Here is a 10,650-nt window from a genome sequence, read left to right as displayed (position 1 = left end):
GCTCCGGACCGTCTTATTGGGGCAGGTTACAGAAGTAGGAGTGTCAGTTAAAGGACATTAAAGGTGTGTAGCTCAGCTGCTCTCCAGAAGGGCAGGTAGACATCAGTTATGGTTCTTAAAGACAGATTCTGGCTTAGATGAGTGGCATCACCCTGACCCAGCTCACCAACCACAGCAGCCTCCAAAGACCCTCCACCAGCTCCACCCTCCTCACCTTCTACCTGGCTTGGGTCCGACTGGCCCCCGTCAAAGGATGACCACAGAGGGCTGGCCTTTGTTCTGTCCATACTGACGATGCGGACCAGCTTCTGGGCTCCCGCAGAAGGCTGCTGGACGAGGGAGAAGGGATGTCCCACGGGGCTGGGGGCTGGCACCACACCCCCGCCGGCAAATCCAGGGTGGTCCCTGGACTCCCAGGCTGTGCCTGCTGAACAGCCAGCAGGCCCAGACCCCCTGCCAGGGGGTAGGTGACAGAGGGTGGCAGGAGAGGGTCCTCAGGCTGAGCCCCCCAGCCCCCTTCCTGAGCAGGGCATCCGTGGGAAGCAAGAGGGAAGAGTAGGGGCCCCCAGCCTAGCCCTGCCATGATCCAGGGGGCTGCCCTAGTGCCTTGCTCAGGGACAGCTGAGTGCTCTGTGTCGGGAGAACCCAACAGTGCCTGGTCTCAGTGGGGAATAAGGATGGGGGGCAGATGGTAGGCAAATGGGGTGAGGGAGGGAGCAAGATGGAGGGATCATACATGACGTATCTGCACGCGGTAGAGGAGCTTGCAGGCTGGGTGGCACACAGACCCAGGTGAAGGTTTGGAGGGCCCGGGGGAGAGACACGCCGGGTCACCTCCCTCAGGTTAGCAGCCTACACTCTCCACCTGGGACCCTCAGCCAGTACCCACCTGTCTTCCAGCCCACGCCAGGTGGGGTTGGGACCCTCTGGGTGGAAGGAGGGGTTGATTGGGCCCCTCCCTCCAGATGATGTGAGCTGGGGGAGAGAGGCAGGGCCCACCTGAGCGGGTCCCCGCATCTAGGACCTGGGCTGTCTGATCCTCACCTTGCGGGCCATGGTGCTCCGATGAGCCATGTCCTGGATGAGGGCGATGAGCAGCTGCTGAGCCCTGCGCAGAGGAGGAAGGCCCCGGCCCAGCTGCAGGGAGGGCTGGACAGGAGAGGTGGGCCCCCTGCCCAGTGCTCTGGGAGACCCTCACTGCCCCCACTGCAGTTCTCCACCCCAGCAGCCATGATAGTCCCCTGGGGTTTTAAAAACCTGCAGAGCCTCAGCCCACCCCTGGAGACGCTAACTGAATTGTCCCAGGCGGGATCCGGGCGACACAGTGTGAGTGGGGTCGAGGCCACCGCTCCAGAACCTCGTCACTCCCAGTGTGGCCCGAGGACTTCAACCTGGCATCACCCAGGGAGGGGGTTGGAAATGCAGAGTCTCAGGCCTCTCCCTGCACCTGCTGAGTCTGATCTCCAGGTGACAGAATTTGCCATGAGGCTTGAGAGGAGCCGGATGAGACACCATGCTTTGTGCCCTATGGTTGATCTAGAACATGGTTCTGAGCAGGGGTGCTGTTGCTCCCAGGGAGGGTGACCAGCTGTCCCATCTGGCCCAGGACTGAGGGGTTCCCCAGGACATGGGACTTTCTGTGCTAAAACCAAGGCAGTCCTGGACACACCAGCATGATGAGTCACCTATCCTCAGGGTGCACTGGCAATGTCTGGAGATTTTTGGTTGTCACAACTAGGGGGGCAGGGGCACTACCGGCCTCCAGCGGGTGGAGGCCAAGATGCTGCTCAACATCCTACAGTGCCCAGGAGGGTCCCCCACGACAAACAGTGAGCCAGCCCCAAATGTCAATAGTGCTGAGGATGAGGAACTGGTCCCAAATACTCTAGAATGCTCTAGGACTGAGGTCCATCCCGTTTCACAGAGAAATCCCATCCAAGCAGTGAACTTGGTGGGTAGCACGTTGGGGATTCCACTTCTTTGAGGTGCCCCACCCTGTATCCCTGGGCAGTAGAGGGAGCCTCAGGAAGGCTGTTTCTCCTGGGCAGGAGGGGGCCTCCTCACTAAGTGAGGCCAGGCAATGTCCCCCACCCCGGGGAGCTCCCCGGGCCCTCTCTGGAGTGTGGGAGCCCACAGCAGCTGCTCACTGTGCATAGTTGGGGATGGTGCCCTGTTCGGTGCCCTTGGTGCTGTAGGGGCCAACACGGTGGGCGTGCCAGCAGCTGCCGCCCTGGAACAGGGTGTCTGTGACGTGCAGGATGTCGTTGCAGTGCACCTGCAGCTCTCCCTCTGCCCGCCTCTCCAGGGCAAGGTTGACCCGGATGTAGAAGGAGTCCCCTGACGTGGCCACTTTGGCCTTTAGGTCCTGGACCAGCTTCTTATAACCTGATCAAAGAGGATGTGAGGACAGGTAAGTCCAGGGCTGTGATCCCCCACGAGAACAGTTCTGCCTGGGGGGCCTCTGCAGACTTGGGGCTCAGCCTGGCTCTGCAGTGGGCTGGGAGCACTGGCATCGGTGGCCTCTGGGGGAGGTAGGACAGGACAGGGGAGTGTGTACCTTCCATGTTGACCTTCACAGATAGACAGCAGAAGCCGTTCACCCTCTGGAGAAGTCTGACGGCCCGATCCAGGGTCATGCCCTCCAGGACAGCCTTGGACAAGGGCTCTGTTGCCTCGTAATCCACCTGAGGGCAAATCATGAGGGTCACCTCTGTTGACCAGGGTTCTGCAGCTGTGATCTGAGTGCAGGCGTGTGCCCTGCAGGAGACCCACTCCTTCCCAGACACCCACCCACACCCATCAGAGCCCTGTGTCGGGACATCTTGGTGCAGCGCCTCCTGGTTACACACATTCCTGCCCCGGATCATGTATTGAGATCGCCACTGGGCATTGAGTGCCTGCTCTCCAACATGCTCCATTCTAGAGCCTTCTGCAGCAGAGTCCTCAGCTTGGGACTATTGACATTTGGTGCTGTCCTGGGCCCTGCAGGATATTTTGTGGCATCTCTGGCCTCCACCCACCAGATGCCAGGGCACCCCTCACGCCACCCTTTCCCCAGCTGTGAAATCCGCAGGGCTCGCATCCATTCATTTATTCCCGGTGTTGTTTTGGTTTAGGAGAGTAGATATTTTTATAATGAGAAAAAAAAATGAGATATGTTTTTAACGCTATTAGAACTGAATTGGCCCCATTTGGATATCAGGACTGTCTCATAAAGGGGATCCGTTGCTTTAAGCACAACATGAGCTGATAACTGAGAATCTCACGAGGACTGTTAGAAGTGTGACGAAGGGCTTTCATATTGGGTGGGCTGATGCTTACGTCAGGAGCTATGTGTGTGGTCATTCGAGACACATGAGAACTCAGCTCAGCACACAGACAGCGAGAGAGAAGCCATGGGGTCCGAGGGAGTCCTGACTGAGGGCTCAGCCCCTCCCTCTCCCTCTCAGCGCTTGCCTTCACACCCTACACACCCCTACCCTGGGAGGAATGGGTGACACCTGTTTCGAGAATTTCTTGCCATTCTTAAAGGGCCTGATGTTTAATAATTCTGCTTTTAGGCTACATCAAAGTCACCTCCCTGCCCATATATTCACTTAATAATAATTAGGTTGTACATTTATGTTTTTTGCAGTTTAATGAATATTTTACAGTAAAAAAAATTTTTAGATGCCCCCAATGGTTAAAACGGTGAATTTTATTATGTGTATTTTAACGCATACACACAAAGTGACGATAAGATCATTACAGTAAAAAAAAAAAAAAGCCCCACATCAGAATCTTATGTAGCCTTTATCAGAAGATCCCTGGGTCAAGACTGCCGCATCCCCAAAGCCCTCTCAACTGGTGCATAGTCCAGACTACAACAGCTCACAGGCTCACCCTCCAGAGTTCAAGGATGTCAAGGTGGAGAAGGGTGCAGGGTTTTGATGAGAATCACCAGGACTCTCCTCTAAAAAAGTGTGACGCTCTGCTTTACATCAGCCCAAGAAGGAGTGCGGGCCTATCCAATAATACATCTTTGTCAAGTTGAATCTGTGGCTGCCTGGGTTACCTGCCCCTCCCACTGACCCCACCCCTGAGAGGATCCTGGGGTCTCGAGGGGTTGGTGCCACACTCACCATCATAATCTGGGTGCCGGGGCACAACGCCATCTCGTCTGCCGCGGAGCCCGGGGTGACCCGATGAATGTAGATGCCCGTGAGGTTCCCGCCAATAACGCTTATCTGCTCCAGCAGCGCGTCCCCCTGGAAGGCCAGCACCGTGACCTGGCCCAGGATCTTGCGGGCTGGCCTCCGCCTCACCGGGACACTGCTGCAGAAAGGGAGGGGACAGAGCTCATGCATCCTAGAGCAAGAGGTCGGGCCAGGCCATCTCCCCATCTGCCCCCTCTAGTCCCATCGCTCTGGAATTCTCCCTCCCCGGCCTCAGAAAGGCTGATAGTGAGGACCCAGTCCTCACTCTGCTCTGCCACCTGCTGGCCCTGGCCCCCGCCCTCTGCTCACCTGGCGGAGAGGTGGAGGCCCCCGGAAGACAGCTGCAGGCTGTTCTCGGACTCAGGGAGGTCTAGGAGGAAGCCACGGGCTTAGGCCTCGAGCCAGCCTACCCCTCAATGTCATCACCCTTCTGAAGGAGCTTTGGCTCACCCGTGCAACCTCAGTGCCGCCACCACAGGCACCCCCTACCTGTTCTGTCTTTTGCTGAGGCTGAACCTTCTCTTGCCCCTCCCTTCCTTGATGCCTAGAACCTTGATTCACCTCCCCTAAAATAGGAGTAGCTGGTGGAGAGCTGCATCTGCCAGAGTTTAACCTACATTGTTTCCTTTTGTGATCTTTGAATGAGTTGCTAGCATTTTACAAGATAGGGAATCTGGAATCTGGATTTCTGGCTTCACTTGAGAAATCAAATCTGGCATAACCCTGGGTGTGTATTTCTGTGTGGCAGCCATCGCTGGCACTGGCCATCGGCTGCCTCCTGTCTCCCCAGGCCACGCTGCTGCCCAGCTGGCCATGGCAGGCCTCTGAGTTGGCAATCTCCTAGGACTAGATGTCCCCAGAGTCTCTCCAAGGCCTGTATTTTATATGTGTCCTGTGAGGCAGATGGCACACCTCTCCCAGCCCAGGTGAGGCTGCCCTTCTCACCTCCTGAGCCGCTCACAAGAACCAGAGGGCCAACAGAGAGCTAAGAGTTGCCGGCTGCAGGCAGCCTGTGCCCAGCTCACAGGCAAACAGCCACTTGTGCTTACATTCAAAGCCAAGTGAAATTATACACTCCTGATGTATTTGAGGTCAATTCCACTAAAGTTATATGAACCAGGACATTATGCGGAATAATGACAAAAGGAAAAAAAAAAAAAGAGCAATGACTCTTCCTGTTCGTGCTCTTACATCCTGGTTGATTATACCTGGGGTGGATCCTCTCAGCTGATCACCAATATAAATAAACATGGCAATGAATTTGCAAAAGGCAAGGTTTCTGGTCATGTGACTCACAGAAAGCCTGGGGCCGTCTGTCCTGAAGGTGCCGCTAGGCAGAACAGCGTGGGGTACGCGCGCCCCTTGGTGGCCGTAGGGTGAAATCTAGAGGGTGCTAAGCACCTACTGTGTGCAAGGCCCAAGGCTGGAGGCAGATGTGCAGTGGTGGCAAAGTAAGGAGGCTGCCCGTGAGGGGCCTGTGCCTTGAGAAGGAGGGAGGACCAGTTAAGTGACAAATATGAGGAATAAGCCACAGGAGAAATGGGAATGTCTCAGGTGCCAACACCCAGGAGAAATGTTCCTAGCAGGTGCCTCGGCCAGGAACAGTGAGGATGGAAGCCTGTTGCCCTCTGATATCACTGGGAGGCCCAAGTGTCCATGGGTTGGAGCAGGGAGGGACAGAGAGATGAGGTGTGTGTCTGGAGCTGTCTGAACATTTATGCCGAGCTGGATGTGGAGGTGAATGCAACTCCCTTAGGCTCCAGGTGAAAACAAAAGGACGCCCAGTAAGCACAGCACATCTGGACACTGGTTTGAACTGCCAGCTAGTCTGGATTTTCCCAGAGGCCCAGGGCAGGGCAGTAGTCAAGTTCACTCCTCTCTGCCCATCCCCTGGACAGAAACTGGGGTGTCTCATCTGACTCCCTGAAGATCCCTGTCTTCACTTCCCCGCCTGGCTCTGCCAGCCCAGCCCAGGGGTGGTGGGGTGGCTGCAGAGGTTGGGGGGTATGCTCACCTGCCCTGTCTACAATCTCATAATCCAAATCTGCATCACCCTTCTTAGCACCCAGGGAGCCTCCCTGGTCCACCTCCAGGGTTTTGGGGCAGCCACTGAAAAGCATAAGAAGAAGATGGAAGCCAATGTCCCAGTGAGCTGCCAGGGACTGGAGTCATCCAATCCCTTTACCAGTCCCTCTCTACCTGAAAGACGAGGGGTCTTCCCAGAAGTCCTCTGCGGCCCGCTTGTACAGGGACTGCTGGCTGGGAGGCACAGGGCTGCTGGAGTGGAAGCTATCCACCAGCTCTCGGCTGGACCTGGCGCTCAGGTCGGACCAGAGCTGAGACTGGAGGAGGACGGGGCAGAAGTCACCACGGGGCTCTCAGGGGGACCCCTGGGACACCTCTCCTGCTGCCATACTGTGTAAAGAGTATAATGATGATAAACCATAGCCTCCCACTGACAGGGCAGAGGAGGCAAGAGGGAAGGGAGGGAGGAGCAAAGAGCCAGGCCACATTAATTGAGCACCTACTATGTGCTGGGCACTCTATTAACTACTTTCTATATTTTATACTGCTTAGTTCTTATGATAAATCTATACAGTGGGTAGCGTTGTCCCACTTTACATATAAAGCAACTGAGCCCCAGAGAGGCCAAATTACTGGCTACTGAGGGTCACGTGCTGACAGGGTGTAAACATGCAAGATGCAGAGTGTGGCATTGGAGGATGCAGGTGAAATGTGTAGATCCAGGTGTAGCCCCTCGGTTCACCTAATAAGCATTTCTGTAGCATCTACTATGTGCCAGACCCTCTTCTGTCCCAATAGACGAGGGTGCACCTGGTCTGGCCCCAGCAGTGGCAGAGGCACTGGCATACCTCAGAGGAGCTGCCGTCGCTGTCGTCCCACGGGCAGAGGGCAAACATGCGCACCAGCTGCTGCTTCCTCTTCGGACAGGGCTCCCTGGCTCCCACCTCCTGCTTGGGCTGCCAAAGACCCAGATAGGCTGGTTAATTCAGGGAATGTCCTTTGGTTGCTCTTGGGGTTCTACCAAGTCCCAACCCCTGTTTCCAGCCTCCCGAGTGGTTTCCTTTCGTTGGCTTCAAGGCAAAACATTTATGTCCCCTCCTCCCAGCCTAGGACACCCAGCACTGAGGGAGCTGGCCACCAAGGGGACATGCAGCAACCAGCTTGGTGACTGCATTTTATTCCTTTTGGATAATATCTGTTATTCTTTCCTGGTTATACAAATAATATATACTATATGTATAATATATCTAAACATACTCCACAAAGAATATTGGTGGGGAGGAACAGGCTGATTAGAGAAGAAAATAAAATTGACCCGTCCTCCCACACTCAGCAATAGAAGAGCTAGCAGTTTGCTATCTGTCCATCAGTCTTTTTTCTATACATATGTATATTTTTTGAACATGTTTGATGTGGTAAGTGTGTAGGAAGGAAGGGCTAGGGCCCCTGCATAGGGAGGGGAGGGTCTAGTTGTGCCTTCCCACCCAGGTCCCTGGGCACCTCTGAAGAGTCTCGCCCACCCACCAGGGTGCCTTGGAGCTGGAGCTGCCGGCAAGACCATAATCAGAGGTTTTACAGTAATTTTAGTTCTTTGAGAACATAGCTCCCTCTGTGTCTATCACTCAGCTCTCCGATAGTTGACTTTCAAGCATCCCAGGAAGGCATCATCCACCAGAGCAAGTGGCTGCCTGCACAGCTTCATACGCTGCTTTCTTTCTTCATCAAACACCACACATTACAGACTCCAGAACCTTCCACTAAGCTACCCCTTCTACGACGTGCATAGTATTACCATAAAAGGAAATGTAGAAGGAGACTCAACCTGCCCAGCTGGGTACCTTCAACCTCTGACCACATGGTCTGCTCACGGGAGCCAGCGTGGTGTATGGAGCTGAATCCGGTGGTGCCAGCAGGGCCCGTGCGGCCGGCTCGGTCCCACCCCGAGCACACCCTGCATTCTCCTCCCCACCCCCCGCACCCGAGCAGCAGCAGAGCTCACCCCTGGCAGCGACTCGGCCTGCGCTTGTAGCCGCTGGACCTGCTGGCGCAGTTCGCAGACCTGGTCTGTCAGCTCAAACACCTTCCTGCGGAGAGCGTCCTTCTCTGCCAGGTTCTGAGACATCTCCAGCTGGGATCCATCCCTCGCCGAGTAGGCCTGCGAGCCGAGATAGAACGGACCGATGCCCAGAGGATAAAGAGGCTGTGCCGCCACCACGCAGAAGTCCAGCTAGAGAAAGCCCCCCCATTTCTGGCCTGCGGTTATCCTGGACTTCCCCGCTGCGCACCATACACAGCTCATTCTGCAGCTTACGTCCATTTACAGTTCACGTAAATGTGTGTAGTTTTAGTAACACCCAATAGGTGGGGTGCACACAAGCACCCCCTGCTAGAAATGAAAGGAGGGAGGACGCTGTACAGCAGGCATGGCAGGAGATGACAGTCGAGGGGAGTCAAGAAACCTCCCAGGGACCAGGAGAGAGACCCCGAGTCTGGAACCTGCTGCCATCAAGGGCGGTGACCTGGCCGGCCAGCCCTCGGCCACACCCAGAGGGGCGGGGCCTTCCCGAGCCTCCCGACCTCCCGAGACTCCGCGGGGGCAGCACCTTCTGTTCTCCGAGCCCCTCAGCCCGGCACCCAGGCCGGCCTCTTGCCTCTCCCGGGTACCTGGTCCCGCTCCTTCTGCAGCTCGACCACTTGGCTCTGCAGGACGTTCATCTTCTCCTTGTAGATTTCACAGTCCACCTTGGTTTTCTGGAACTGGAGCAGGGTCTGCTCCTTCTCTTCCCAGTACTGGACAGAGGGGGACAAACATGGCCCATGAAGGTCAGCGGCTGTGAGGGTGGGGCTGAGGATGGGTGGTGGGGGAGCCTCGGGGAGAGGGAGGGAGGTGGTTCTGGAGGGGAAATAAGGTGAATTCACGCTCATTTCTTAAGTGCTAGATTCCAGGTGCATCTACAGAGTTGCTGTGTTGATTATATTTTAATTTGGTCATCAAAATGTGCATGGGTGCTGCATGTCTATCTGTGTTTTGTTTATTCCATGTCCCAAATGCATAAATATTTTCCCTCTACCTGCCTCATTCTCTTCCACCGTCTCCTTTCTCTCACCCTCCCCTTGCCTTTTATAGCAACTAAAGAAATCCCTGGCTCTCACCCTGGGGCCCCTATGCACTTGAAATCACTCTGTGTTTTAATCACTTGTTTGCCTGACATGTTTTCTCCCCACCCCGCAAAGTAGACGTGACCTCTAGTCTTTGACTGTGAGTTGGTGCCCACTCTAGTTTTGACAAAGGAATCAATGAACAGGCCCATGCATTCGTTAGGCAAAGCTGGTTTTAAGCTCAGCGTGGATTAAAGAATCTGCTTCCTCACCCAGGCAGCCCGGCCCCTAAACACGGCCCAGAAGGGTCACCTGCTTTCGCTGTCTCTCAGCGGCCATGGCCTGCTCCCTCAGAGAGTGGATGCGGTTCACCAGCTCCTGCCTGCTCTCCAGGGCCTCGTCCAGGTTCTGCTCCAGAATGTCCTTCTCCGCCTGGTGCAAAGAGAGGTCAGCCCAGGGACCCTGACCTCCCCAGAGGCCTGCCCCTGGGGAAGCATCCCCATCATCTCGTCCCAAGGATAAGAGGCAGGAAGCTTCAAGGATGGTGTGTGGATGGATTTAGCCTTATTACTGCACATCAGGCAGGAAAAAAGGCAAGGTCAGCAATCAAAATGGAGAACATACATTTCAGCTCCAAGTGTGCATGGCTAGGAAACAGTACAGGAAGCTGAAAGCCTCTGAGGGTAGCATAGCACCTCCACCGTTTAGGCAGCTTCAGGCTGCTCCTTCAACAAATCCACAAGCAGAGCTTCCAGGAGGGGGAACACCAACGGGTGGGTCATTCTCTCCTCACGCTCACTTTTATGAGCAGTGGCACAGTTCAGGCCGTGGGGCGGCAGTGCCAGGCGGCGGCCTGCCCCACACCCCATGAACGTCTATTGAAGGACTAGTTCAAAAAACAGATATCTATTGATTGAAAGGGATTGGAGAGGAGAGGCAGAGGGCTTGCATAATTCCAGGGCTTTGGCGTCACTAACTTCTCTGCATCCTACCATTCCCCACTCCCTCATGCCTGCATGGGCAGGACGGCAGAATATTTTGCAGGCAGAAACGTTGCCCTGCTCCCACAACCTTAAGCTAATCCCATCATTTATAATCAGCCTCATCTATTCCAAACAACAGGGCAGCAGCAAACCAGCTGAGTAAGACTTTTGAATATGTGTGCAACAGCTATCAATTCTGCCAACATTTGGGGGCTGGGAAGAGCAGGAAGGAGGGATGTGAGAAGGAGCGGTGGAGATGAGTCACTAGGTTTCATCTCACCCAGGCCTTAGCCACACCTCAATAGAACCACTTGTCCGAAATCCCACAGTCTGGAGGCCACAGGCCA

General features: G+C 55.3%; 1 protein-coding gene across 5 annotated transcripts in view; it reads right to left on the bottom strand.

The window, feature by feature from the left end:
- The window catches only part of CARD14 (caspase recruitment domain family member 14), a 38,424-nt gene that overhangs the window by 5,013 nt on the left and 22,761 nt on the right, over positions 1-10,650 (bottom strand). The window contains exons 8-19 of one of the 5 annotated variants that reach the window (XM_082372803.1): positions 9,633-9,752; positions 8,886-9,011; positions 8,221-8,376; positions 7,070-7,177; positions 6,396-6,538; positions 6,211-6,305; positions 4,506-4,566; positions 4,122-4,314; positions 2,558-2,684; positions 2,148-2,385; positions 1,045-1,108; positions 215-329 (exon numbers count right to left, since the gene is read on the bottom strand). In XM_082372803.1, coding sequence (XP_082228929.1) covers positions 215-329; positions 1,045-1,108; positions 2,148-2,385; positions 2,558-2,684; positions 4,122-4,314; positions 4,506-4,566; positions 6,211-6,305; positions 6,396-6,538; positions 7,070-7,177; positions 8,221-8,376; positions 8,886-9,011; positions 9,633-9,752 — 1,546 coding nt within the window. The remainder of the gene's footprint in view (positions 1-214; positions 330-1,044; positions 1,109-2,147; positions 2,386-2,557; positions 2,685-4,121; positions 4,315-4,505; positions 4,567-6,210; positions 6,306-6,395; positions 6,539-7,069; positions 7,178-8,220; positions 8,377-8,885; positions 9,012-9,632; positions 9,753-10,650) is intronic. The other 4 variants (XM_082372804.1, XM_082372805.1, XM_082372806.1 and 1 more) reach the window with 4 other exon arrangements.

This window comes from Balaenoptera borealis (assembly GCF_965194805.1).
Source record: "Balaenoptera borealis genome assembly, chromosome: 20".
Classification (NCBI taxonomy): domain Eukaryota; kingdom Metazoa; phylum Chordata; class Mammalia; order Artiodactyla; family Balaenopteridae; genus Balaenoptera; species Balaenoptera borealis.
This window is presented reverse-complemented; position numbering and strand designations above follow the sequence as displayed.